Source organism: Aspergillus costaricaensis, assembly GCF_003184835.1.
Source record: "Aspergillus costaricaensis CBS 115574 unplaced genomic scaffold BO79scaffold_11, whole genome shotgun sequence".
NCBI lineage: Eukaryota > Fungi > Ascomycota > Eurotiomycetes > Eurotiales > Aspergillaceae > Aspergillus > Aspergillus costaricensis.
The window spans coordinates 409,702-437,079 of NW_020291811.1; the positions used below are offsets into that span (position 1 = coordinate 409,702).

General features: G+C 50.8%; 9 protein-coding genes across 9 annotated transcripts; 5 read left to right on the top strand and 4 right to left on the bottom strand.

Moving 5' to 3' along the window:
- Positions 1-18: 18 nt before the first annotated feature.
- On the bottom strand, positions 19-1,080 carry BO79DRAFT_253614 (sugar phosphate isomerase/epimerase family protein; the record flags this gene model as incomplete). The annotated part of the gene is made up of 1 exon (XM_025686001.1): positions 19-1,080. One exon carries the CDS (start codon positions 1,078-1,080, stop codon positions 19-21), a length of 1,062 nt encoding a protein of 353 aa, XP_025541036.1.
- A 570-nt stretch (positions 1,081-1,650) lies between these two features.
- On the top strand, positions 1,651-4,761 carry BO79DRAFT_227141 (6-phosphogluconate dehydrogenase, decarboxylating; the record flags this gene model as incomplete). The annotated part of the gene is made up of 4 exons (XM_025683858.1): positions 1,651-3,175; positions 3,670-3,728; positions 3,801-4,308; positions 4,364-4,761. 4 exons carry the CDS (start codon positions 1,651-1,653, stop codon positions 4,759-4,761), a joined length of 2,490 nt encoding a protein of 829 aa, XP_025541037.1.
- Positions 4,762-5,020: 259 nt separating this feature from the next.
- BO79DRAFT_262790 (uncharacterized protein) lies at positions 5,021-6,359 on the top strand (the record flags this gene model as incomplete). Its single annotated transcript, XM_025686613.1, has 3 exons — positions 5,021-5,208; positions 5,298-5,915; positions 5,986-6,359. Exons 1-3 carry the CDS (start codon positions 5,112-5,114, stop codon positions 6,357-6,359), a joined length of 1,089 nt encoding a protein of 362 aa, XP_025541038.1. The 5' UTR covers positions 5,021-5,111.
- Positions 6,360-7,264: 905 nt separating this feature from the next.
- Positions 7,265-10,002, top strand: BO79DRAFT_236866 (beta-glucosidase; the record flags this gene model as incomplete). Its single annotated transcript, XM_025684629.1, has 3 exons — positions 7,265-8,065; positions 8,118-8,369; positions 8,416-10,002. The coding sequence occupies exons 1-3, from the start codon at positions 7,307-7,309 to the stop codon at positions 10,000-10,002; spliced, it is 2,598 nt and encodes an 865-aa protein (XP_025541039.1). The 5' UTR covers positions 7,265-7,306.
- Positions 10,003-11,027: 1,025 nt separating this feature from the next.
- On the bottom strand, positions 11,028-11,339 carry BO79DRAFT_216377 (uncharacterized protein; the record flags this gene model as incomplete). Its single annotated transcript, XM_025683317.1, has 1 exon — positions 11,028-11,339. One exon carries the CDS (start codon positions 11,337-11,339, stop codon positions 11,028-11,030), a length of 312 nt encoding a protein of 103 aa, XP_025541040.1.
- A 7,958-nt stretch (positions 11,340-19,297) lies between these two features.
- BO79DRAFT_227145 (uncharacterized protein) lies at positions 19,298-19,960 on the top strand (the record flags this gene model as incomplete). The annotated part of the gene is made up of 3 exons (XM_025683859.1): positions 19,298-19,468; positions 19,535-19,801; positions 19,835-19,960. The coding sequence occupies 3 exons, from the start codon at positions 19,298-19,300 to the stop codon at positions 19,958-19,960; spliced, it is 564 nt and encodes a 187-aa protein (XP_025541041.1).
- A 370-nt stretch (positions 19,961-20,330) lies between these two features.
- Positions 20,331-21,671, bottom strand: BO79DRAFT_244580 (putative choline kinase; the record flags this gene model as incomplete). Its single annotated transcript, XM_025685386.1, has 2 exons — positions 20,331-21,539; positions 21,643-21,671. The coding sequence occupies 2 exons, from the start codon at positions 21,669-21,671 to the stop codon at positions 20,387-20,389; spliced, it is 1,182 nt and encodes a 393-aa protein (XP_025541042.1). The 3' UTR covers positions 20,331-20,386.
- Positions 21,672-23,793: 2,122 nt separating this feature from the next.
- Positions 23,794-24,962, top strand: BO79DRAFT_227147 (zinc-dependent alcohol dehydrogenase family protein; the record flags this gene model as incomplete). The annotated part of the gene is made up of 2 exons (XM_025683860.1): positions 23,794-23,917; positions 24,070-24,962. 2 exons carry the CDS (start codon positions 23,794-23,796, stop codon positions 24,960-24,962), a joined length of 1,017 nt encoding a protein of 338 aa, XP_025541043.1.
- A 768-nt stretch (positions 24,963-25,730) lies between these two features.
- On the bottom strand, positions 25,731-27,110 carry BO79DRAFT_216382 (alcohol dehydrogenase; the record flags this gene model as incomplete). The annotated part of the gene is made up of 6 exons (XM_025683318.1): positions 25,731-25,960; positions 26,024-26,079; positions 26,153-26,519; positions 26,574-26,776; positions 26,837-26,871; positions 26,961-27,110. 6 exons carry the CDS (start codon positions 27,108-27,110, stop codon positions 25,731-25,733), a joined length of 1,041 nt encoding a protein of 346 aa, XP_025541044.1.
- Positions 27,111-27,378: the final 268 nt, after the last annotated feature.

A 27,378-nucleotide genomic window follows, 5' to 3' on the forward strand; every position in this document is an offset into this window, starting at 1 on the left:
GTAAACCTACACTAGGCCCTAGATACCATCCGCACACCTCTCCAAAAACCTCCTCATACTCCCCATCGCCTCCCTCGCAAACCCCTCCACATCCCTAATCTCCTCCTCCCCTGACTTCCCCCCATCAAAAATCTCCATACTAAACCACCCCCTAAACCCCGTCCTCAACACCGCCCTCCCCACCTCCTCAATCGGCAAATACCCCCCATGATACGGCATCGGCCTGAAATCATGACTCCACCGCGCCCTAGGCCTCGCCCCATCCACCACCTCATCCTCAAACGGAGATAGTGGCTTATACGCATCCGACACCTGCAGCAGGAAGATCTTCTCGGCAGGAACCGTCCTCGCCAACTCCTCCAAACTCTCCTCATACCTCTTCCTCACATCCTCACCACCACCACCAACCACCCCCTCAGGAGCCGTCGGATCCCCCCACTCCCCCCCAGCCGTCTGAAACGTATCCAAACACAACCCGACATTCTCCCTCCCCACATCCCTAACTATCTCCCATACATCCTTCCAATTCGGCGCATGCGTACTCCAACACCAGTTCTCGTACGCGATGCGCTGTCCTTTCCTCCCCAGCAAATCAGCCAACTCACGCAGATCCTCCACCACTGCCTCCCTATCCACCCCACCATTCTTCATACATAATTTCTCCTCCGGGGTATCTGTAGATCCTATCTGCAACATATCCGTCCCCAACGACTCCATAATCCCACTCCACCCTTTTGCACGGGAGAACGCGTCCTCCCGTTCCGGGGAACCGCGAGGCCATCCCTCGAAGTTGGCGAAGGGTTGCAGCATCATGATCCGCAGATTGTGGGATTCGCATAGTGTGCGAATTTCGGTTGCGGAGCGGATGAGGGCCGGGTAGTCGGTTGGTAGGATCTGGGTGGTGCCGGGGTTGTGGGTGTTGGCGTAGGCGAGGAGGTCGGGGAAGGCGAGCTCGATGCCGGTGAAGGAGGCGGCGTGGAGGGTGGAGAGTTTGGTTTCTAGGGGGGTTGTGCTGGGGGGGCCGAGGGAACAGGTTGCGTAGCTGAGGGGGATTTTATTGATTTCTGTTGTAGGGGACATTGTGGTTGTTGTGGATGTTCAATGTAGAGGTTGTGAGTGTAGTTGTTTTATATGTAGGGGTGGTGAGTCGTTTGTGGGAGTGGTAGTATTTGGAATTTGAAGTCTTAAAAGGTGATTGAGGGTGATTGAGTTTCAATTATAGTCAGTAGAATGTTGAATTGAAGGGAATGGTGGTTGGGTTGTAGAGGTATCGCAATTGAGTTGGTTCTGGGTTCGTTCAGGATGATGTAACCGGCCGTTGTTAGGGCTTCCGGTGCTTCCAGACAGGTACTTTGTATATTGTAGTAAATAGTGCAGCAGGTTTTGATCGGATCAGTGGAATCTATTATTTAGTCAATCAATCATGCCATGCTTATAATGTATTAGGATGGGTTGTATAGCATGATGATAGTGAGTGAGTGGTGTCTTCCATGACGTCTGCACATGATGTAACGGGTGCGTAGTAGTAGTAGTAGTGCCTGGCCTATCCGCGCCACGGCAGCTCTTAAAAATGCTTCATTTCACAACGCCCCAACATGATTCCATTGTAAACCCAATAAGTCATATTTTCAATAAAATAAATCAGTAATAATGCCGCCTCACTCCTTCAAACGAATCGGCATCGTCGGAGCCGGCAACATGGGCTCGATGATGAGCTTCGCCTTCACCGAGCTCGGGCTGGACGTATCCATCTGGGACGTGAAGCGCGAAAACGTCGACGGGATCAAGAAATGGTACGAAGAAGGGAAATTCAGCGGCAAGGGAAAAGTGGAAGGCTTCTACGAGATCGATAAATTCACCAAGAGTTTGGAAGGTCAAGGGGAACGGAAACTTTTTATCTTCTCTATCACCCATGGCGATCCCGCAGACTCGGTCTTGGATATGATCCAGAATGATCTAAAAAAGGGAGATATTATCCTCGACGGCGGGAATGAGAACTATCGACGGACTGAGCAGCGACAGCAACGATGCAAGGAACTCGGCGTCAGTTGGATCGGTATGGGTGTCTCGGGCGGGTATCAATCGGCTCGCCATGGCCCGAGTTTATCGCCTGGGGGTGATCCGGAAGCGATTGAGCTTGTCTTGCCGTTGTTGGAGCAGTATGCTGCCAAGGATGAAAAGACCGGCAAGCCTTGTGTGACGAATGTGGGACCTGCTGGTTCGGGTCATTTTGTTAAGATGGTCCATAATGGTATTGAGGGGGGAATGTTGTCTACCACGGCGGAGGCGTGGGCTTTGCTTCATTGGGGATTGGGGATGGAGTATCAGGAGATCTCTGATATATTTGAAGACTGGAACACGAATGGAGAGTTGCGGAAGAACTTTCTGCTCGACATTGGTGTGCAGATCCTGCGCACGAAGAAGACTCCTCAAGGTGACTACCAAGGCGAAGGCGCCAGTCAGAACGGCGGTTACGTGCTGGATGACGTGCTCGACAAAGTGGTACAGGACGACGATGACACCGAAGGAACGCCCTACTGGTCGGTTATGGAGACCGCGAACCGACATGTGGCCGGTCCTACGCTTGCTACAGCGCACTATATGCGTATCGCTAGTGGTAATCGCGCTGAGCGACTGGAGGTTGCCAAGAAGCTCAACATCCCTGGTCCCAAGGCCATCGACACCAAAGATCCCAAAGACTTCATCGAGAAGCTGCGTCGCGCCGTCTACTGCTCCTTCTTGGCTTCATTCTGCCAGGGACTGGAGTTGATCGCGCGCGCATCCAAGGATGAGGGATGGAACGTCGATCTCGGCAAATGTATCCAGATCTGGCGTGGGGGATGCATCATTCAGTCTGAAGCTATTGCAGATCTTCTGCAACCGCTCATGCGTCCTGATCTGACTAACATGAAGTTCCTGGATGAGGTCGCCCGGGAGCTGCACAAGCACTTCGACGCGCTTAAGGACGTGGTGTTGGCGGCCACAGTAGCAGATCAGTATATTCCCGCGTTGTCTGCGACGTTAGAGTATCTGAAGTACGAAGGAGGGACGATGCTGCCTACCAAGTTCATGGAGGCGCAGATGGATTTGTTTGGCGCCCATGCCTACTACAAACCGGGCGTACCTGGAGAGGATCCGGGCCCGGTGAAGAAGGGACCTCACCACTACGAGTGGCGTCCAGCCTAATGCAGAGATGTAATTGTTGTAAAGGGAAGAAGATAATATTGTAATGAGAGAGATTCACATGTCATGATACTATCATATTATGTAGATCCGGGGATTTCTGAGTCCTCTTTTTGTATCCGTAACATCAGTCAGATGCAGACTGTAGATGGTTTGTGATAAGTCCTATATCCTAGAGTTATGTAACAGAAAGTACTGTAGCACGTGAAGAATAGAAGTTTTGGAGCGACAGGAGTAAAGCTAGTCAACTGAAAGAGATAATGGACGAATGGTGCCTGAGGAAGCGGCACGTGGGGCGCCATAAAAGATTGCCGCCTCAGGCGGAAACGGATTACCCGATTGGGTGATGACCCCGCCATGGAAGATTTGCGATTGTCTCCAACTTCAAATCACTCCGTCTCCTCCCCTCCTCCTCTCCTGCTATTGTATGCCCTTGCTTGCCCTGCGCCGTCTCTTGTCCACTCTTCCATCCCGCCCCCTCAGGAGAATCGAGTCCGCAAAGCAACTCGCCCAAAGAATGGCCGCCCTTCCCTCCACCTACGACGGTAAGTCCGATTCCCGCCCGGCGCATCGTGCTCCTGACAAATCCATACTGATCGCTACTTATGACCATAGAGCCCGTCCGTATCGCCGTCATTGGCGGTACTGGTCTGCGTGAGCTCCCCGGCTTCACCCAGGTTGCGTCGTTGAACATCTCGACTCCTTGGGGCACCCCCTCCTCCCCCATCACCATCCTGCACCACAAGTGCTCCCACAACAACCAGACGGTCGCCATCGCCTTCCTGAGCCGTCACGGTCTGCACCACCAGATCGCTCCCCATGAGGTTCCTGCCCGCGCCAACATCGCCGCTCTGCGCTCCATCGGTGTCCGCACCATCATCGCCTTCTCCGCCGTCGGTAGCTTGCAGGAGGAGATCAAGCCCCGCGATTTCGTCGTTCCCGACCAGGTCATCGACCGCACCAAGGGTATCCGTCCCTTCACCTTCTTCGAGGGCGGCGTCGTCGCTCACGTTCCCTTCGGTGACCCCTTCGATGAGGGTGTCGCCAAGGTCGTCCGGGCCTGTGGACACAGCTTGGAGGGTGAGGGTGTGGTCCTGCACGACCGCGGTACCCTGATCTGCATGGGTATGTGATAATTGTCTGATGGAACAAGGGTCGCATTTACTGATTACACAAATAGAGGGACCTCAGTTCTCCACCCGCGCTGAGAGCAAGCTGTACCGCTCCTGGGGTGGCAGCGTCATCAACATGTCCTGCCTGCCCGAGGCCAAGCTGGCCCGCGAGGCCGAGATCGCCTACCAGATGATTTGCATGTCCACTGACTACGACTGCTGGCACGAGTCGACCGCCGATGTGACCGTGGAGATGGTCATGGGCAACATGAAGGCCAACGCCGTCAACGCCAAGCGCTTCGTGACTGCTGTGCTGGACGAGCTGGCCGCTGAGCAGAACTCGCAGCTGGTGCAGGCCAAGCACATCGAAGGATCCGTCAAGTTCGGTATGAGCACTGCCCAGCCCAACTGGAGCCCTGAGGCTCGCGAGCGGATGAACTGGCTGTTCCCTGGCTACTTCAACTAGGGCCACCGATGACCGGCGGGCTGGCATACGAGTGGATATCTATGAATAGATAGATTATGGTCATCATGACTTACGAAATGCATGATGCGAGGCATATAGAAGATACAAAGAATACAATACCATGTCACGAAGAAGTATAGATCTCGTTTTGCGTAATGATGGTCGACTGCGTAATGACTGAAGTGTGCTCTTATTCACTGGCAAGTCATTCACTGGTTCACAGACAACTCGCTAAGTCCGGCGCCTCTCCTGCATTTTAGTCCAGTGTTCTGCTCGCCCCGGCGATCTTGATGTTTACCTGCATCTTCATCATCCCATAGTCACACGGCGGCACCAGAGTCCGGATCACCATGGATCTGAACTATACGACCATCGACGCCCGCGGGGACATGCTCCTCGTGGTCGAAACGGATGGTGAGCAGATGTATACGCGCCTGACACGATTCAGTGAGTGCCGATTCATCCAGCCGTCACTACCGGTGCTCTTAGTCTCTACACGTGCATGTCCATGCTAACATCCACATTTCACTGTTTAGATCCCACCCACCGCACAACCCGGTCCGTTCCAACCTACTTCCAGGGAATTGTCGACACCATCAGCAAATTCCCCCGGCGGAGCAGTGCCCCAGCTCCACCCGAACATGAACTGATCGGCTCCAACCCTGGACAGCAAGCCACTAACAGTGTCTCGCAGAACCGCACCGTGCAGGCCAGAATCAGAGTATCTTCGGATCAACTCGCCCATACCTGCCCTTACTTCCAAGTGAAGATCAACAGTGAGGACAAGATCAAAGAAGCCGATGCTCTTCCTCCTCGATTCAATAACCTTGGTGCTTTGCTCGTCCTGCTTAATGCCGTTCACGGTCGCGCCCCAAATGTCCCACGCCACGTTACCCCAGACACCCTGTGCATGATTGCTCTCCTGACTGAGCACTTTGGATGTTACAATAACCTGATGGCTTATAGTGAAACCTGGGTCATAAACATGTCTGAATCGATCCCTAAGGCATATGACAATGATGTCGTCAAGTGGATTTACATCGCCTGGGTGTTCCGTCATCGTAGTCTCTTTTGGTACATCACTCGCGTCGCTATTCGAGGAAGTACCGGCGAGATCTTGAAACAAGGACTGCCGATTCCTGATCTGTTGCTGGGTGCGTATCATTCTATCTTTCTTTACTTCAATGATTGCAATTGTGAGACACTGACCTATGACACGGACAGAGCACATTGATAGTCTTCGCCAGAAGCACGTCGACGCCCTCGTCATCTCGCTCTACCAGCGCATGGAATCTATCCTCGAGGAAGGCGGCTGCTGTGCGGCCTGCGACGCGATGGTCGTTGGACAGCTGATGACAGAGATGAAGCCCAAGGATCTTTTCCCGCCACCCGAGGCCCCGTATGAGGGATGGAGCATCGATTATCTACTGCGAATTCTTTCGGATGTGGCCGAGCCTCAATGCACCCGCCTGTTTCATAAAGACTTGGGTTGTCCCCGGGGCCCCTGTGCATTGTTTCCGGAGACTAGTGATCTCATGAAGCAGGTTGATGTGGAAGCGACCGGCCTGGACTACGACTGGGTGGTTAGCGGCCTTTGACGGGCGCTGCTTTGGTTTAGGCTTATGGTCGGGCATTAACATGGAGTTTTCTTTCTCTTTTATGGCGTATTGCTGCTGGTTGGATTTACGATGGAGTTGGATGCATGGATAGGCCCGGCGTTGATAGGAACGGTGAATAGTTCTTTCTGGTTGGTAGTTAGTTAGTTGAATACCAGTGGCTCCTTTTTCCTTTTGAATCGAACCATGGATGGCTGTCTGCCACTGCCCCTGAAGATCTCAACGGACCGTAACTCTCCATTCACATCGCCCTCATGAAGATAGTGGACGATGATCATCTCCCAAACCGCACAAGCGAACTCGTGCATATGTCTAACAATAGCCTCGGCTGATCGTCACACGCCAGCTGCAACCTGCAACATCCCCCGTGCAACCAACTTGCAGCAATCCTGCAGATTCCCCGCGCTGTCATAGCCCTGTTTCTCCTTCGGCTAATGTGTATCCAGGATGATCCTTTCCCTGCTTCGGCTGAAATGAGGGCAATAATGAACCGTTCCTCATCATCTGCTCCGCCCGCAAACACGGATCTTCCCTCCGACATTCCATCCCCGGGTTGGCCCTCCTCGCCATCCCCGCTGATCACTTGCTCTTCTCCCCCAGTCCCTGTGTTTTCCCGTCCCAATGCCTCTATCTTGTTTGCGACCGAGCAGTACTATGCTTCCTTGGCATGCGCACATGGCGTCGCTATTACACCCCTTGGCCGTGCTGTCATTGGGCCTGACCCAATTGCGCTGTGGCATGACCACGATTTTGTATTTATCCAGCTGGGACCCCATGATCCATGGCAGGTAGACCCAGTCTAGTCTGAGACCTTGTAGGCAGAAAGGAACTGAGCACGGCGGCGTATATCTCCTGCCTGGTATCCGCACTGACGTCTCCGGGTACGTCCCAGCTCTTGCACGTCCCCGTGGTCGCATGCACAGTCAACCATGGGCGCGAAATTCCCTCTGTATCTCGCCTTATTGGCAGGTATTATCCCCTGGTCGACTGCCTCCTCTGCTCCCCTACACAGTCGAGATGATGATGCTTTCTCACCCCCCTACTACCCAGCCCCGAACGGCGGTTGGCTTTCCGACTGGGCCAGTGCGTACGAAAAGGCGCAAAAGGTCGTGAGCAACATGACACTGGCAGAGAAGGTAAACCTCACAACAGGCACCGGCATGTTCATGGGCCCCTGTGCGGGCCAAACAGGAAGCGCGCTTCGACTCGGTATCCCGAATCTCTGTCTTCATGACTCCCCGCTGGGAATCCGCAACTCGGACCATAACACGGCTTTTCCTCCTGGCGTTACGGTTGGCGCGACATTCGATAAACAGCTTATGTACCAGCGCGGCGTCGAACTCGGAGAAGAGGCTCGTGGCAAGGGTGTTAATGTACTCTTGGGCCCTGTTGTCGGTCCGACGTTCCGCAAGCCTAGGGGAGGCCGCAATTGGGAGGGATTTGGCGCGGATCCAAGTCTTCAGGCCATCGGCGGTGCGTTGACCATCCAGGGCATGCAGAGTACGGGGGCGATCGCGAGTCTCAAACATTTCATCGGAAATGAGCAAGAGATGCATCGCATGAGTAGTGTTATCACGCAAGGGTATTCTTCGAATATTGATGATCGGACACTCCATGAACTGTATCTGTGGCCGTTTGCGGAGGGTGTTCGTGCTGGGACGGGGTCGGTGATGATGGCGTATAATGATGTAGGTGTACTGTTTTCCGAGTCGATGGTCCCCTCGCTAATCTGTCTTTTAGGTCAACCGTTCCGCGTGTAGCCAGAATAGTCTGCTCATCAATGGCATCCTCAAGGATGAGCTCGGCTTCCAGGGCTTCGTTGTGACGGACTGGCTCGCTCAGCTCGGCGGTGTGTCGTCCGCATTGGCTGGTTTGGATATGAGTATGCCGGGAGATGGCAGCATTCCACTGCTAGGTGATAGTTATTGGGGTTCGGAGCTCTCTCGGTCTATTCTAAATGGTACCGTTCCCGTCGAACGTCTCAATGACATGGTGAGTACCATCACTTCTTCCACAGAGACATTTCTCACACTTCCAGGTCACGCGCATCGTTGCGACCTGGTATAAAATGGGCCAGGACGAGGACTATCCTCTCCCCAACTTCTCCAGCAACACCCTCGACGAGACTGGCCCTCTCTATCCAGGCGCTCTTTTCTCCCCAAGCGGTGTCGTCAACCAATATGTCAACGTCCAGGGCAACCACAATATCACCGCTCATGCCATCGCCCGCGACGCTATCACCCTTCTCAAGAACGAGAATAATACCCTCCCTCTCTCAACCAGTGATTCCCTCAGGATCTTCGGCACCGACGCCGGCCCTAACTCCAACGGGCTCAACTCCTGCACCGACCAGGGCTGCGATAACGGCGTCCTGACCATGGGCTGGGGCAGCGGCACATCTCGTCTCCCATATCTCGTAACCCCCCAGCAAGCCATCGCCAACCTGTCTTCCTCCGCAGAATTCTATATCACAGACTCCTTCCCCTCCAACCTCAAACCCAACGCCTCCGACATCGCTCTCGTCTTCATTAACGCTGACTCAGGCGAAAACTACATCACAGTCGAAAACAACCCCGGCGACCGCACCACCGCCGACCTCTACGCATGGCATAACGGCGACGAGCTCGTCAAAGCCGCCGCGGACGTCTTCTCCACCGTCATCGTAATCGTCCACACCGTCGGCCCCATCCTGCTCGAGAATTGGATTGACCTCGACCCCGTCAAAGCCGTGCTCATCGCCCACCTCCCCGGCCAAGAAGCCGGCTACTCCCTAACCGACATCCTCTTCGGCTCATCTTCTCCCAGCGGCCATCTCCCCTACACCATCCCCTACGAGGAATCCGACTACCCCTCCAGCGTCGGTCTCCTCGACCAAGCCTTCGGACAAATTCAAGACGACTTCACCGAGGGTCTCTACATCGACTACCGCCACTTCCTCAAAGCCAACATCACCCCCCGCTATCCCTTCGGTCACGGCCTCTCCTACACCACCTTCACCTACTCCACTCCCTCCCTCACAACCGTCACTGAGCTAGATACAGCCTACCCCCCAGCCCGCCCAACCAAAGGCCCTACCCCATCTTACTCCACCGCCATCCCCAACCCCTCCGAAGTCGCCTGGCCTTCCTCCTTCTCTCGCATCTGGCGCTACCTGTACCCCTACCTCGACAACCCACAATCAGTCACGAACTCCTCCTCATCCTCATACCCCTACCCATCCGGCTACTCCACCACTCCGAAACCCGCACCCCGAGCTGGAGGCGGTGCCGGCGGCAATCCCGCTCTTTGGGACGTTGCATTCGCGGTGGAAGTCACTGTCACGAATAGTGGGAACTATAGTGGTCGTGCTGTAGCGCAGCTGTATGTGGAGTTACCGACTGATGCATTGGGGGTCGATGCACCGTCAAGACAGCTGAGACAGTTCGAAAAGACGGGCATTTTGGAGCCCGGGGAGAGTGAGACGGTGATGATGAATGTAACGAGGAAGGATGTGAGTATTTGGGATGTTGGGGTGCAGGATTGGAAGGTTCCGGTTGGTGGGGATGGGGTGAGATTCTGGGTTGGGGAGAGTTTGGGGGATTTGAGGGGGAACTGTTTGGTGGGGGGTGGGTGTGAGGGGGTGTAGATGGGTGCAGTGTTTAGTTTGTGTTATTGAACTAGGATCAATGGTGTGATGTTCTTAAATCGCATTCGCAAAGTAGTCCATGAGCTTAAAAGGGTTCAACTTCATGGCGGTAGGATACGGTTGCGTATGTCCGCTACCTATTAGTATTATAGTAGCCACTAGGGTTGATTGGTCCGGAGAGAACTTAATGGAAGCCAACACGAGGGACGCCCTCATCCATGGCACTGATTCGTGTGTTTAACCTTAAACCAAGATTTACCATATGCCGAAATTTCGTGTTAAAGGTCAGAATTAAATCTGAAATTGCGGGGTAATAATGAAAGTCGATCCAAGGACGCCCATTAGCTCGTGTTCAGGGTTGAGCACCATGGTAGGGATGAAGCATACCCCTCTTAACAGCTTGCATGCGGCTGTAGTCTCCGCTAAGCCAGATACACCATTTGAGAAGATAGATAAACAAGAGTTTATAGATAAAGCTTTACAAGATAAGCTTTTTGACCTCGCAGTCTAGCAGACCATAACCGTTTACGTCAAAGACTTACCGGGGAACCCCAAAGTATATATAGCGTCGCTACTCCGGACAAAAATACTATCTCAATAACCACAACACTACTAGATTAACACTGAACTCACTCGTATGATAATGTATACGCCTAGATAGTATTATTTTGACTTCTTGTTTTTGAACACCGGAATTCAACACCCTTGTAGACTATATGAAGTCCATGTACAGGATCATGGGAGGCCAAATGGACCAACATGAAAAAAACCTGAATACTCTCCTATAGCTAGATTTTCAGTGTTACGAAGATGAACATTCTCACCCATACAGATTGACAATAAAACAACCTTACTGAAGAGTTTATGATTATCAATATTTCAATCTCCCTCAACTTTCACATAAACCTTCCTCCATCCAACGTGACTTGCTCTGCATTGAAATAACGAAACACTTAACTTTCCCCTCCCCTTCTTCCCCTCCCCATCCCTCGTTCCCAATCCAAGTAACAGAATGTAGAGACTCGTCAAATATCCTCAGCATCAAAGGTCACCCGCAAGTGGGCAGTAGTCCAGCCATGCCAACCATGTCTGCCGGTATCAGAACCATCCGGGCCAAAGGTGAGTTCCCCGTGAGACGGGTTCTCGTAAAGCTTGCCGTGCTCTTTGACTTTTCGGATCCTGCCTTCGTAGTTGATGTAGGCTGTGCGAGGATCCTCGGCGACCTCGTTAGCACGTTTGTCTTTGACTTGCACGGTGAGACGGTTTTTGAGATCGCCCATGGAGGGGTGGCGGCCGCTGTGGTAGCCGTAGAGGTCTGTGGAGAAGGTTTTGGACATAGTGTTGGTTCTTTTCTTGTAACAATAGTATAAATTGAGGGTGAGGAAGTTTGGATGATGGATCGTTGAGGGGAAGGGGACTGGGGTAGTAGATGGAATTTATAGATCAAGAAGACTTCTTTCATGAAGATTACCCTGTATGACGTGAGGAGATTAGAAACTCATAAAGGTCTACCCTGGGTTTATGATATAGCAAGGCATAGCATGGAGAATAATATCGATGAGAGGAATAGTGGAAGCATTATACATACATCGATGGCGACCGCCTTTCTGCTGCATATCAAGCAAGCTAGATGGTGTTTCTGCAGTTTAGACGCCCTTCATGTCAGTGCTTTGATACGCATTTGCGATGCTGTAGGGTTTTAAGTATATCCGACCATTCCCACGCGATAATATATTTGACAAAGTATATCACAGAGTGTAGTATTGTGTGTATTGTTTACATTTCGAAAGCACAAGCCATCGTTATTCTAGGACATGTCTCTGACCTGTTGTATAAACTACTTCACTGCTCAGGTGTCTAGGCCGTTATAAGCTACGTCTGTAAAGATGAGACTATTCCGTGTTAGGGTGTGGTGAGATGGAATCGCAAGGATTCGGCCCCCACATTGGATCCGAGCGGCATCGGATCAGGCTCTCCTTCCAAGTGTGACCGTCAGCCTGCATGCACTGCCTCACCTCTCCTCACATTTATTGTGTGCCACGCTCATTCCTCCTCGCCTGTTTGTCATCGAACTTGACAGGACGCTTTTTCTCCTTGCATTGTGGTTGTGACGCAGTAAGCTTAATCTTGATGGTGAGCGCTCCAGAGAGCGAGTCCCGCAATGACCATCTCTGCAAACCCAACGCCCTCACTCTGGGCCATCGCATTATCCTCTCTCTCAGAAAAGGACCGACGGTTTCTGAAGATTCCCAATACATCATCATCGGATACTAAACAAATCCTGACCGAAATACTGGCAGCCCTCGAAACCCAACGCGACCGTTGTAAAAGAGACAAATGGACCACTATTAGCATCGGGGGCAAAGAGCTCGTCATTCGAGATGTATGCGCTAAAATTGCTGTCCACGTCAAGAGATTTATGCAGGTGGTGGACGCGGCTGTCCAAATTGATCCTGTCCATGCTGCACTGCCATGGGCGGGTGTGTGCTTCCTGCTGCAGTTGACATTCACGGCATTCGAGACCTTTGGCGCCATCGTCGAGGGTCTCGAAAAAGCAACCCGACTGATAGCCCGATGCGGAATTATTGAAGCCCTGGACATCCGGCGTAGTAGTGGAACGACTGGTGCGAAGGTGGGGTTAGAACAGGAGCTGGTGAAGCTGTATTCGGCGGTCCTGGGATTCCTTTGCAAGGCTAAGAAACACTATGACGGGTCTCGCATGAGTAGGTGGAATCATTTCCTGAGGTAGAGCCCAGGTCTTGTCTGTTGACAATGCAATTATAGAACGTGTGTTGAGCCTGACTTCTCGGCAATCTCTCCAAGAATCTGTCAAAGAAATGGAGGCTGCGGAGCAGAAAGTACTAGTGATGAAGGGTCTAGTTGACAGCGAACGTGAGTCCTTACAAGATGACCTCGCATCAGCCTGCTAACTCTTCTTCAGGGATCCAAAATATCGATCATAGCATTTCGACAATGCTCTTTACTGTGACCTCTGTCGCAAACGGTGTCGACAACATGCAGACGCGACTGGACGAAGCCCTGGCTGACCTCGATCAACCTATAGTTAGGATTGCGGATGAGATGTCCGATCTGCATATTGCGCTCAAAGGTACCATGGCTACGAAACCATATGAGTTGCCGGGACTGACTTCAAGCAGAAAACGAGAGGAGCGAGCTCCTACAGTGGCTTTCCACTATCTCCGTACAACAACACTATAGGGAAACATTGGCATCTGTACTCCCGGGTTCCGGGGAGTGGCTTTTAAAGCAGCCTTGCTTCGTGAATTGGAAGGATTCGAGTAGTTCTGAATCTTTCTGGCTCCATGGAATCCGTAAGTCCCACCCAAACATTCATTGTATATTTACAGTCATCGGCTGACAGAGAGTAAAGCGGGTTGTGGGAAAACCAAGTTGGCGTAAGCTTCCAATGCAGAGAGAATAATTATGCCTACTGATGTCATATGATCTCAGCGCCATTGTAGTCAGATATTTACACCGGCAGAGCAGTGGTACATCCAAACCAGCACCGATTGCTCATTTCTTCTGTTCGCGAAGCCCCGCAGAGCCGGAACGCAGCGACGCACGCGAAATACTTCGATCCTTGCTCAAACAGGTCTCGCTGATCGAAGGCGACAGGACACTAAGGCTCCCATCAGTCGAAGCCTATCAAGTACGACGAGCAGAAGCAAGCCAGACTGGAGAACAGCCAGCACCACTAACAGTCGAAGAATGCATTGAACTGATATGCGAGATTGGCCGAGGAACGCCGCTTACTATTGTCATAGATGCACTGGATGAGTGCAGCTCTCAGCAACGTGGCATTATAATTGAAGCCCTCAAAGAAATTCAACAACAGTGTCGAGATATTGTTAAGATATATGTGTCTAGTCGACATGAAACGGACATAGCAGCTCACTTCGAGGGAGGAGAGATCTTTGAGATCACACCTACCGTTACTGAAGAAGATATAAGCCAATTTGTTCGGGCCGAAGTCCGCTCCTTTATGAGCAAATGGTCGAAAATGCACGAAGAGCCTATACCGTTGTTGCAGCGGCTCGGGGAAGAGATTGTAGACAAGCTCAGGGCAGGTGCACAAGGAATGTGAGAAGAGCCCGACTCCCATCGTCGGCACAGGGCTTTGATGCTAATTGTGTCAGGTTTCTCTGGGTGACGCTCCAGCTCGAAAGTATCAGTGACACTGATCGAATCAAGGATGTTGAGAGTATCCGTCAAGCAATAACATCTTTCCCACCAACGTTGAATAAATCCTACGAAGTCATCTACAAACGGATCCAAGGCTTAGGCAAAGGTCCGAGGACGGTCGCACTGCAAAGCCTTCGGTGGCTGTTATGCGCAAAGCGAAAGCTTTCAGTCTCTGAATTCATTGCGGCTGTCAGCAAGTCCCCTATGGGCTCTACATCAGTGTCAGCGGGATCCATTTTAGATTACTGCTGCAACCTGATTGTCATCGACCATGTGGCAGACACATTCCGCTTTGCCCATATCACGGTCCGAGAGTAAGATTCTGGACTAAACGAGTGGAACAGATATGGTGCTGACAGCTTGTACACAGGTTCCTCGAGTCATTGTCCGATAACTCTATCCTTGAAGCTGACTCAACAATAGCCCAGAGATGCTTAGGCACTTACCTTTGGGGCGACTTCAGCGAGGACGGCCTTTTAGAATATGCAACCCAGTACTGGCCCGCCCACGTGGAGCAGCTCAGCGGATCTTCCCAAAGACTTGAGATCCAGAAACTCATCATCGAATTTCTCACTGAAGAAGAGCACTTCGAAGACTGGACTGAATGTCTTGATGAACGTCCAGTCGAGCGGGGTTATAAATGGAGTAGCGCGCTTGAGAGGAAGCTCGAAGCGTGCTTGGCTTCGCCACCGTCAGCCCTGTTCACAGTTTGCTGTTTTGGCCTTTCCGAAGCTCTAGAGTGTCCAGAGGCCATAAAAATGATTGATGTGAACCAGACGAACAGACATGGAACTTCAGGCGTGTATCTGGCTGCTCGCTGGGGCTACACTGAAGTAGTCCGGAAACTACTTCAACTGGGCGCTGATGTCAACGGACCCGGGTATCAATATGGAAGTCCACTCCAAGCAGCGTCATTTGGTGGCCATATAGACATTGTCAAAATTCTGCTTGACCGCGGTGTCACTGCCCCTCCGACTGAGCAAGGCGAGTACTCAAGTCCACTCCAAGCAGCTCTAGCAAGTGGCCATGATGATATTGCCGAGATCCTAATTGACAGTGGTCCCCATCTTGCCACACAAATCCAATTCACTGATGCGCTAGAGACCGCCAGCTTCAAAGGATCTACTGAGATAGTGGAGCAACTTTTAGCCGGCAAGGCTGGCAGCTTCACCCCTGATATTCGCCCTGACCCTCTCCAGGTGGCCCTCTTCGGTGGCAAAGCAAGGCAAGCAAAGCGGTTGCTACAGTGCTGCACTGATGTCAATGAAGAAAAAGGCTACTTCGTAAATGCCCTCGCTGCCGCCATCGCTGGTCGTAAACTCGCGCTCGTGCAATTGGTTGTCGATGCGGGAGCAGATCTTAACGCTCGCGGACGTTTTGGCTTCCCGTTGCGGGCGGCCACGATAGCTAATCAGCTTGACATTGCGAGATACTTCATTGATAGAGGAGTTGACCCCAATCTCAGAGATGAAGAGTTAGGTGACCCACTTCAAGCTGCCGCCTCTTCTGGGAACCTAGACATGATGCTTTTGCTTCTGTCCCATAATGCATCTGTAGATGGTTGTGGAGGGCACTTCAGCAATGCACTACAAGCTGCCTGCTTCAATGGTCATGAGCAGGCCGTTCGTCTTTTGATTGATCATGGTGCTTCATTGAATCACAAGGGCCGGTATCGAGACGCACTGCAAGCTGCCGTATACGGTGGCCATGAAAAGACTGTCGAGATCCTTCTCGTAGCTGGTGCTAGGCTTAACCCAGGACGACGTGGTAGGGCATATCTATGCGCCTTCGACGACTGGACGGAGAGAATTGCGTTACCGGGCACAAGAAAAGGGTGTGGGGAGCTGGACATTCCTACGGATCTAGGTCCACTAGAGATCGCTGCTAGACGAGGCGACGTCAAATTAGTCGAACTGCTCCTAGCTAAAGGAGCAACGATCGACGCTCGTGACGCGAATGATCAAGACAATGAATATAACAAAGGGTGTGCGTACACCGCACTACAGATTGCGGCTTTTTGGGGACATCTCGCTGTGGTGGAGTGTCTTTTGGATCGTGGAGCCGATATTGATGCGGTACGACAGACACTTGGAACTCCATTGCAGGCGGCTTTGGAAGGGTGTCACTTCGATATCGCAGATGTGCTCTTGTCCCGGGGTGCAAGCATAGATAGGCATTGGGCAATGTTTGGATCCTGCTTACAGGTCTTTTCCGAGCGAGGACATATTGAGACAGTCAGGTTTTTACTGGAGCGCGGAGCGAACATTGAAGATCGTGGAGGCGAGAACGGAAATGCACTCCAGGTAGCTTGCAATGCAGGACACATTGCCATTGTGAAATTGTTACTTGACAGCGGTGCCAATGTAAGGTCGCCTGGACGGAAATTAGGCAACGCTCTGCAAGCTGCATCAATGGCCGGACATCTCGACATAGTGAAGTTGCTAGTTCACCATGGTATAGGAGTGGACGAAGCCGATAGCAATTCTCAAACGGCGCTTTGCCTGGCTGCAGAAAAAGGGGACGAGGATATGATGAATTTTCTGCTCCAACAAGGAGCTAAAGTTGATGGCAATTCCGTTCTGTCGTCCGGTGAAAGACTCGGAGACTCGGAATCAGGCGGCAAGGTTGAGCGTGACGACGACGTTATTGCAATACCATTGCATATCGCCTCCTATCGTGGAAAAGAGTCTGCCGTCGCAATTCTTCTCCGCAATGGAGCAACTGTTCATGCCAAAGGAAAGCTGCGGGAGAAGGGATCGGGCCCATCTGATGAATGCGAATTCAGCAGACTACATAGCACCCCTTTATTCGCGGCATGCTTTTGGGGCCATGAGTCGATTGCGAAACGACTATTTCTATGCGACCCGTGGGGATATGTGTCTCGTGACACATTCACATCTGCCGTAGAGACGAGCCTTGCCCGTAAGAAGGAGTCCATTTCAACAATGCTGGTTCAAGAAGCATTCCATGCAGGATTCAAAGCGGAACAACTTGACGGTGTGTTCAAGTATGCTTGTGCAGAAGGATACGCTGCGGTTGTGACACAGATACTCGAGCATTGTAGTCTGGAACATTGGCCAGATGCAATGTTGGTTGCTACGAAGCAGGGAAGGTGTGCCGTTGTCGATGTTTTACTTCAGCATGGAGCTGACAAGGACTCCTGTGACGAACATGGCAATCTCTGTCTTGACATTGCAATTGAAAAGGTTAAATATTATCGTTATACCTGGTGGAGTTTCAATCCACCAAATTGGATTGAAATAGTCCGGATCTTGCTTTGTGCAGGGGCAGACACAAATGATCTACCAAACAAGATCAAAGAAATCGCCCCCGACGTTGTACGACGGGGGAGCCTTGATGTTTGGAAGGCATTGGACCACCATCAATATGAGGTGCTGAACGACCCTGGACTGTATCCACAGTTTCTGATTTGGGCATCGGAAACCGGTGACCTTGATAAGATCAAATATGTGGCTGACAAGTATGACCCTTCAACCGATGATATTAAGTCTGCCGTTATTGCTGCTATCGAAGAGGTACGGAACAGCGTATCCCCTGTTGAGGCACTGATGAAGCTCAAGACCCCATTATCCTTCGGCAGAAGCGGCGATGGAGATGACGATAGAGAGCCATTAGTCATCTCGTCCAGCAAGGCATACACTGAGATTGTCTCTGTTTTGCTCCAGTACGCAACACACAGTTCTTCAACAGTTGAAGCAGCGTTAAAAGCCGCCATCACACGCAACAATGCCGCCTGCGCACGACTAATTGTTGACTCGCAATTTGACAATCCATCTGAGCGAATAACTATATGCTCTCGCCTTATCAAATACTGTTTCCCCTTTAGCTCGAAACCCATGATCGAGTATTTGCTACAGCAAGGGGTATCCCCGAATACAAGGGACCCCGAAACGGGAGAAACGCTATTGTACATTGCCGCCATGAAGTATGACAGCAAAGGAACCAACGTTCTTATCTCGCATGGTGCTGATGTTCTTCCCATGGGAGGAGAGCATGGAACAGCGTTACATGCAGCAGCCGTCTCTGGGTCCTGGAAAACAGTGCAGTTGTTGCTTTCTGCAGGTGCAGATATCGATGCTCGGGGTGGGAGTTATGGTACGGCACTTATAGCGGTGATGGCACAGAAGTGGAATGGAACTTGCTGGCTGGCTAGGTTCAAAACACCCTGCAGTTGGGAATGTCATCGATGCGTTGCGAGAGTACTCCTAGAGTGGGATGCGGATGTTGATGCTGAGGGCGGAGAGTTTGGGACGGCCTTACAGGCTGCCGAGAGAGTGGGTAATGAGGAGGGCATAAAGATGCTCATGGGGGATTGTGAAGTGATCGTGGGAGATTATAATGCGCAGGTTGATTACACGGACGATAGTGACTCGCAGGATTCGGATTGATGAAGTCTTCTTTGTTTGGTTCATGATTATTTTATAATTTTCAGAACATGTCTATATAGGTATTTCGCCTGTGCTATACACCAGGGTACTTGTCGGTAGCCACGGTAATGGTACTGGAGTTTATAATGGTCTTGCTATCAGTATGGATGTAATAAGCCGAAGCGACGTTGATTCGCAGCCAAAGGAACAACAAAGCGTGCTCTTCCATGTGCGGGTGAAGGCCCGCATCCATGGTGAGTTATCAGACGACATGGGGGTTCATTCATATTACTTGCAGCCACTGCACCATCAGCTCTGACGATGTGCCTTTCCAGAAGCAGTCCAGAAGGTATCAATCCTAGTTACGCAGCCAAGTCACGGTAACGGACCTTGGTAACAGGGGATACTACTAGTTCCAGTCCTTTCTGAGACCTCTACAAGCTACCTCCACTCTAGTAATTACACCCGGCAAAAACCTATAAACTATGTGCTTACCAACCCGCGTTGTACAAAGTTGCGTCGAATCGGCCGAAAGAAGCAGACTGCCCTGTCCAAGTGAGGGGCCATGCGGGGAATCTGAATACTTAAGGTCCCCTGCGCACCCTATGTAAATCACAACTACAATCATCACAATTCCACTGCCAGCACTGCCCCATATCACAAATATTCTCTACTAGACGCCTTCAAGCAACAATCCCCGCAAAATGCCATTGTATGAAATCGAGCACAGCATCCCCCTGGACAAGTCACAGCGCGATGAACTTGCCCAGGCCATCACCCACATCCACACCCGCAAGTTTGCCACACCTAGCTTGTTCGTGAACATTCGTTTCATAGATGCCAACCGCCAGCATAATTATGTAGCGGGAAAGGAGGTGAGTAACTAGCAGTTCTTCTTAACCAGAGAAGTAGGGTAACTTAACACCTCTACTTCAATGCAGCGTGCCATCAACCGCCTCATGGCATATGTTCGGGCGGGTGGAACACGAACAACGGCTGATTTCGATGACCTTTCCCAGCGTGTCTCGGATGCTTGGGGTAAAGTCGTCAATAAGAACGAGGAGGCTTCGAAGGAGAGACAACTGAATGCTGTGTTTGTGCTGGGTGCAATAACGACCGGCACGGAGAATGGGTTTCTGCTACCGCGGGTAAGAGATACTATTGTTCATATCATGCACACCTTGGTATTCTGGTGGAAAGCAGTGTTTGTTGGGATTGGGCTAATCGGATGTTGATTACAGGCTGGGGAGGATGCTAGTTGGCTCAAGTCTAATGCTTCGAAGTTCGAGGAGTTGGCGAAGGAAGGGGATGGTGATTTTGCTGAATTGGTTGGGGAGATAAGGAGTAGGGATGATCTATCTGTTTAATTTCAGGGGGACATGCATAATGCGTGGCTTTCGAGTGAATGGGAGGTATTTAGACAACGAAGGCCTGTCTCCTCCGTTGGAGATATCTACTATTACACATGACTGTTGAGATATAAGAGAGTTCGGGCATAAATTCACACTTGGACCATCTTTAATTACAAGGTATACAGATCAATGGTCAGTGAGGAAGTAGTAAGGCTGCCATATGTGTTTGATTTGTAATGCAGACTTGGGTGGGTTGTTCGCCTCCAATCGGCCATGTGGGTCGTACGCCCTGCAGTTGACACTTGCATGACGCCGTGGGATAGAACACTCTACCAAACACACCCAAGGACTTATTGTCAATGAGGATTTCATAATTCTTAGTGTCGATGCCTGAAGCGGCCGCTAAATAAAAACTCCGTATCACGCACTAGCATAGACTGTTCAGCGTTCCAACCCGAGCTTCGCATATTGGTCGGTGAACTCCCTATATAGCTTGTCAAGCGACAGAAGATTCAACGGATCTTTGTCATCATCCTGATCCATGAAACAAAGCATATTGTGGATTTCGAATATAATAGCCAGCATATACCCGAGCTCAGCCTCCTCAAAGACCTCCTTTCCTGTATCTGAGTCACCTGTTTTCTCATTCCATTGACTTGCATACTCTGCACAAAAGTGCCTCTTTTCCTCCTCTGAGTAAGGTCGACAATCCGCAATCTGGCTCTCCTCGTTGAACCACTGGAACATCTTTTGCAGGAAGTGTGCACCAATATCGAACGCCCGGTAGTTGCGAAAGACGAATTCGAAGTCGATAAGAACCACTTTGCCTTCTCCCACTTTTGGATTGTTCCTCACCAAAACGTTCATAAATTGGAAGTCGTGGATGCACCAGCCCTCCTTCGCTTGGATGCATTCCAGTTTATCTATAACCCGTCGAAGTCTAGACACAAAGTCATAATCCACGAGATGATCCAAGCAGACGCCTCCTTCATGAGCTAGTCTCCTCAACTTATCCTTCCCATGATACTTGTCAAGCTCCCTAGTGACAGTATCATAGTACGTTTGGACTGGATTCCTCCTCAGTAAGGTCGTATCCATAGCATGGAAAGTGGCAAGTGCTCTCGCAACCTCAGCCCGAATTTCGGGATTTTCAACGTCCTGTGGTACCAACGTGCGTGCATACAAGTACTCATCGACCCTGCCGAAGATTCCATTCTCACTTTGGAAAAAGCCAAGCACATTTGCGCCATGGCCAGATTGGCCGTACTCGTAGCTTAATTGCGCTTCTTCGTGCTTGGTAGGAACTAGATGCTCGAAGACTTCGATTTCCCCATCAAGTTCACCGTGGATCTTAAGGAATACCTCCAATGGCTCCAAGTGTGATGTATTGCCTGTTGTGCTCGGTCGCTCCACTATACAGTTTGTATTTGCGTATCCGGTTGTGCGTGTCACTGTGAGGGTGTCTGGGTCCACATGCGGCCATTCGCGGGGGAGAAATGTGCCGATGATGGTTTTGGCTGTCGCCTTTGGTAGTAGGCTATCATGGCTATTCTTTGGGATTGTCACAGGGATGGTTGTGCAGGATGTCATTTTGCTGGGGTGGGGGAAGTAGTGTAGTTATCAGATTATAGTAGCAAGATCTGAAAGATATATGTATTCTCTAAAGAGGCCGAAGCTTAGATAAGACGATCTGCTACTTTCTCTGATCGTCCAGCCATGGTGACATTGTGTCATGCCATTATTGGCTGAGAACATGGCAGTGAAGATAAGGCTGTGCACCTGGTGAGTCATCAGCGCAGCCATCTGCCTAGGCAACAACCGTTTTTACTTTTTATTGTCGCCCTGCTTATGCTTGAAAATAATCATATATTTTCTCGATTTCACATATGCAACGCATAATACCTATCATAAGAACTACCATAAATGCTACTGTGACAGTTATAGATGCTGGGTCTCCCTAACAGTTTCAAGTGCGGCTTATTGAGGGCGTGACACTTCAGGGAACATTGCACTCCACATGGAGATTATAGCTGTTCTTTGATGATAGGCTGAGTATTATCAGCTAATCAGTCCGTCAATCTGAGATCGGCGCGCGCGGGGGAAAGTGCCTCTAGTAAGAACGGGGCTGGGTGACCATTCTGGTATGTAAGTTAATACTAGAAAGGTCGCTCCGCTCAAACCGTTCAGTATTTATGAGGTCGGTTTGGCTGGGGAAGCAGTCAGCCTCTGGGTGAGAGGATAAGAAAATATAAGGATAGCCAGTGTCCAGGCTCATTGCAAGGTAAATTATCGTACATACACGCAAAAGATGAATCAATCCTTCCCACTGTAAGAACGCAAGGTTTGCCACTGTGTAAGAGCTAGATCCTAGCCCATGCATTTGAATGAGCTCATTATATAAACGAAACGGTGCATGTGCCTCAACAGGTCATTGAATAATCAATTTTCCTATTTCCTCGCGGCATAACCTCGGCGTGGTAGTATACTGTTGCTGTAGGCAAGCCCTCACTTACCGGTAAAGACTCCTATATAGGCGATTTATACCCATATAGCTACAAACGGGAGTTAATGTGAGGCCGTTGGGTAAAGGTTGAAACAATCAAGGCCTACTGCAACTTTTTGTTGGACACACGACGAGCGATTAAAAGTAAAACACATCCTGCTAGCTTGGACTCATGACAGTATCACATCTTATTTGGGACAAGCAATACCTTAACTCCATGGCCTACTATGTTAATGCAGACCGACAATAGGCTGTGTTCCACTGAAATAGTATATAATCAGAGATATAGTCCAGCGGCCTGGGTATGGCGATGGACCGTCACCTTAGATAGACACATCGGGAAGCTAAATTTTTTGGACCGTAGGCGGGGGTTGGACTCTCGGTTTCTTTCTTCATTCTTTTCTTTCCTGTAGGAATGGCTCACCTGCGTCGTATATGTGAATCATGATTGCGGTTATTTTGCCTCATAGTTTGTACTGCCATACGTTGCGGTTACCGCCTATGTGTTCCCGTATCTTAAGTGTGGTCATTCAAACTATGATGCTGGAATGACAGACTACACTTGGAAAGTTGATGGTAAACACCAAGTTGTCTTCTACTATATTCCTCGCAATATCTCCTAGGCGATAAACAAATGCACACAAAATCACATAGCCCCCGGGTTGCGCCTACCTAACAGGGAACAATCCCAGCTGTCAGAGTATGTGGTATGGCATTAACACCTATGCCAAGCAAGGTTTAGCCAACACCAGAACATCATGACGTAGTGCAAGCTCAGCTATCGTGATAGGAAGATGAAGGAAATTCAGAAAGAGGTACCGGGGCATGTCCTGGCGACGAGCTGAACCCGCCATGGTCTCGGAACCAGCATGAAAGGCGACATTGGACATTCATTTATTATACCCACTTTCCACCAACACACCTTGACAGCTCTCTGTATATCCAAATATGTTAGCTGCATTTAAGATACACATACGTCCGAGCTGGAAGAAGGGATCTAAGAACCCGCCTACACGAAATCATAGTGAGTGCACCATGACCAAAATGGATGGTTTCAAGATTAACTGCTCGCTGCCCAGTCCATCCTGGGGTAAGCCTTACGATCGTTCCCTTTATGACGTAACTGCCTGAATATAATTGTCTTTACTCTATGACTAGCTGCTCTGACAGCACTTTCTGATAGAAGTACACAGGGTTGGAGACTGCAGCCTAGAATTGGAGGTTGGAGACCCCGACTTGGCAGGAGGATGATACCTACGTGAACTTGTGTAGCAATCAACAACCTTTAACATCCCATATTGTTCACTGATTAGAAGCAGAAGATTAGACGTCTACACAAAATACCATGTCACCTGTATCTCAAAGCCAAATCCCTACATCCACCAGCGGCTGGACCCTCGTTGGCACTGCTCCCGACGACGGCTCTGGGGCTCTAGTGTGGAAAGATGAGCTCGAGCTTCCCAAGCTTGGTCCAACTGATGTTCTAGTGAAGCTGCACGCATGGGCTCTGAACTATCCCGACATCTCTAGGAAGCAACCTCTCCATCATTTCACGACACAACTCTCATACTAACATACGTTGTAAACGCAGTCGCCAATGGCACCTTCCCCTGGTCCCCAGCAGACCACGGCACGGGCAGCCTGATCCCGGGATCCGACGGCTCAGGCGAAGTCGTAGCAATTGGCTCTCACGTTACGCGCTTCAAGCCCACCGACCGCGTAATCGTTGTGTACTACCCGAACTTCCTCTTCGGTGCTGCACCTACCTACGCTCAAATGAGCGGCAGTCCCGGCAGCAATAAGGACAGCCCCGGCACGTTTCGGCACCACGGGGTGTTCAACGAAAACGGCGGTCTGATTCATATGCCCAGCAATCTGAGTTACAGTGAGGCGGCAACCCTGCCTTGCTCTGCGCTGACGGCTTGGAATGCTCTACATGGGCTGAAGCCATTAAAGGCGGGAGAGTATGTTCTTGCCCAAGGGACGGGAGGGGTTTCGTTGTTTGCTATGTTGTTTGCGTTGAAGGCTGGAGCAGTTGTTATTGCAACTACTTCTTCCGACGAGAAAGCTCGCAGGCTCAAGGAGATGGGAGTGCAACATGTTCTCAGCTATAAACAGGATCCGAACTGGGGAGAAACCGCCACGAAGTTGACACGCGGCGAGCTGGGCTGTCAGCGAGTGATCGAGGTTGGTGGAGCGCAGACTATCAAACAGTCGTTCGAATGTGTCGCGAGAGGAGGGGAGATTGATGTTATTGGATTTTTGACGGGGCAGGGACATGCGGAGGATGGGCCCACGTACCTCGAGCCGCTATTGCGAGCTTGCACGGTCAGGGGCATTGAAGTAGGGAACTGGGTCCAGTTCGAGGAGATGAATCGCGCAATTGAGGCGTATGATATTAGGCCTGTTGTTGATGGGAAGGTATTTGGATTTGGGGAGTTGAGGGAGGCGTATAAGTATGTTTGGGACCAGAAACATTTTGGCAAGGTTGTGCTGTCTGATGGGGAGCAGTGAAGGGACGCTACGCCGACGCGCAGTATGAAACTAGGTTATGTTCGTAATGCGTGTGCCGTCCTGTCTCCGTTCTGAAGTATCGTAGCTGGTATCATCAGGACAGGGTATGATGAACGAAATTTCAGTCGAAGTGGAGTCAAATAGACTCTGGACATTCGAGTATTGCTTGATACAAGGTTGATTGGGAATATTAGTATCCTATCCCGTGCCTGCATGCCACAATCCACGAGATTCATATCCATTGGAATATGGGGCTAATGCTTTGTTGTTGATAATGTTGGTGCCTCCTCCGCTACTCGCGCGATATCGGAGACATGGAGAAGGCGCTGCACCTGAATGCAACCGGGTAATTTCCGAACTGCCCGTTCCGGATTATTCTTGTCATGCGTGCTATAAAGGGTCAGCATGTCGTGTACTTAATTGTGGTGGGGTTCGTGAGAGAAATTAGGAGCAGCTATCAGAGCCGGTCCAAGTCTTGGGGTTAGATTTTGGAGAGTATTTGGAGACCAGCCCGATTAAAGTCGGGGCCCCCAACCGTCGAGGGTGCGTGACTTGATGAGCACTCTTTTCGATCTCTTTACGAATGAACAAACCGGGCCAGAGGGAACATCATCTTGGTGTTAATTCACTAAACCAAGGGTAGAAGTATATATGAACCACTTCCACTATTCACGAAATCCAAAATGCAAAACTCAAGAAGTCCACAACTCATTGCTATAATCTGTCAAGTCTCGAATAAATACCGACTCCCTCAAGTAGATACATGACTCAAAGAGCAAAGTTGATAACAGGCCGATACCTTATCGTCCTCTCATTCATGTCCTCGAACGCCCTTTCAATATCTCCCAGTGCGTACTGCTTCGTTAGGCACTTGACGTCCTGGATATGCGCGAAGTCAATCGCTTCACTTGTCTCAGCAGCAAAGCCAGATGACCAGGTACGGACTTGCTTTCCATAGACAATAAGTGGGGTGAAGTCAATTGTCACGCCGTTGACAGCTAGACGAACCCTCGGTTAGTGGGAACTAAGAGAAGGCCGTGGGGTACAGGGATGTAGCGTACGAGCAATGAGGAGGATAGATCCACCAGGCGCCAACGCTCTGGTCATATTCTTTACCCTGCCGACATAAATAAGTTAGCCATTCGGAACAGGAAAAATGAAGGAAAAAAACAAAAAAATAAAGAACTCACAACTCAGGGCTGGGACAAAGAACAACCACCAAGCTCGCCCCTCCCTCCCTCTGCAGCACCTCCACCGCATCCTCCCTCTTCGAATTCACGAATAAATGCGCCCCCAGATTCATCGCATCGTCCCTCTTCTCTTCACTCTCGGATACCGCCACAGTTCGGTACCCCATCTTCCGCGCATACTGAATGGCAAGGTGTCCCAGCCCGCCGATGCCGCAGATGGCAACTGTGTCCCCTTGCGGCACGTTGCTTTTGCGAATCGCATTGAATGCCGTGATACCAGCGCACAGAAGCGGCGCTGTTGACACGGGGTCCCAGCTTGGGGAGATGCGGATTGCGGCTGAGGCGACCAAGGTGCAGTATTCCGAGACTTGACACACGTTAGCAACACGTGCTACATTTTGAGTCGGTTGAAGTCACGCACATCCGCCATTCCTCGTCACTCCATTGACTTCGAAATTCGTGCACACCTGCGGCATACCCCGCGCGCAGGCCTTGCATGTGCCATCGTTCCCCCCGTGCCAGGCGCCACCAGCGCGGTCGCCGAGCGCCCAGTCCTTGACATCTGGACCAAGGGCGACGACTTCACCAACGACTTCATGGCCAGCTACGAGGGGGTACTTCGTGCTGGGATAGCAATGGGTTGGCCAAGCTCAAAGCATAGGGCGAAACGGGCTGCGGACTTACATGAAGTCGAATTCTCCATTTTGGGTTGCGACGTCCTGCGCGGTTGGAAGTAGGAAGTTAGTAGTGCAGCCCCTAGGATTCCTCACTGTTCGTTCAAGATAGTTTTCAAGGGAAGGACACATACACTGTGGCACACGCCGCACGCCAGGGAGCGAATTAGAAGCTCGTTTGGTTTCGGCTTCGGCACGTCAACTTCTCGCAGTGCCCAGGAAGCTCCAGGGCCGTCGAGAACAACTGCTCTGCATCTAGCGGGGATGGGTTGAGGAATGGACATGGTGGTTATTCCGCTTGGACGGGGTAAATATAATTGGACTGTTGAATACAATGCGTCTGAACACTGATGGGCTCACAGAACAATTGATGCTCTCTCGACTCTAGGCCTTGCTCATGACATTTCTTGTCTTTATGTAGCTGTTTACTATACCTCATCTGGCTCTATGACATCAGGGTTGGACATGCGGTGCATGCGGCCCGCATGTGCCGTAGGGACAAGGATGCCAGGGAAGTCTTTATATCCTGCCTTGGCTGGAGTATTCATAGCT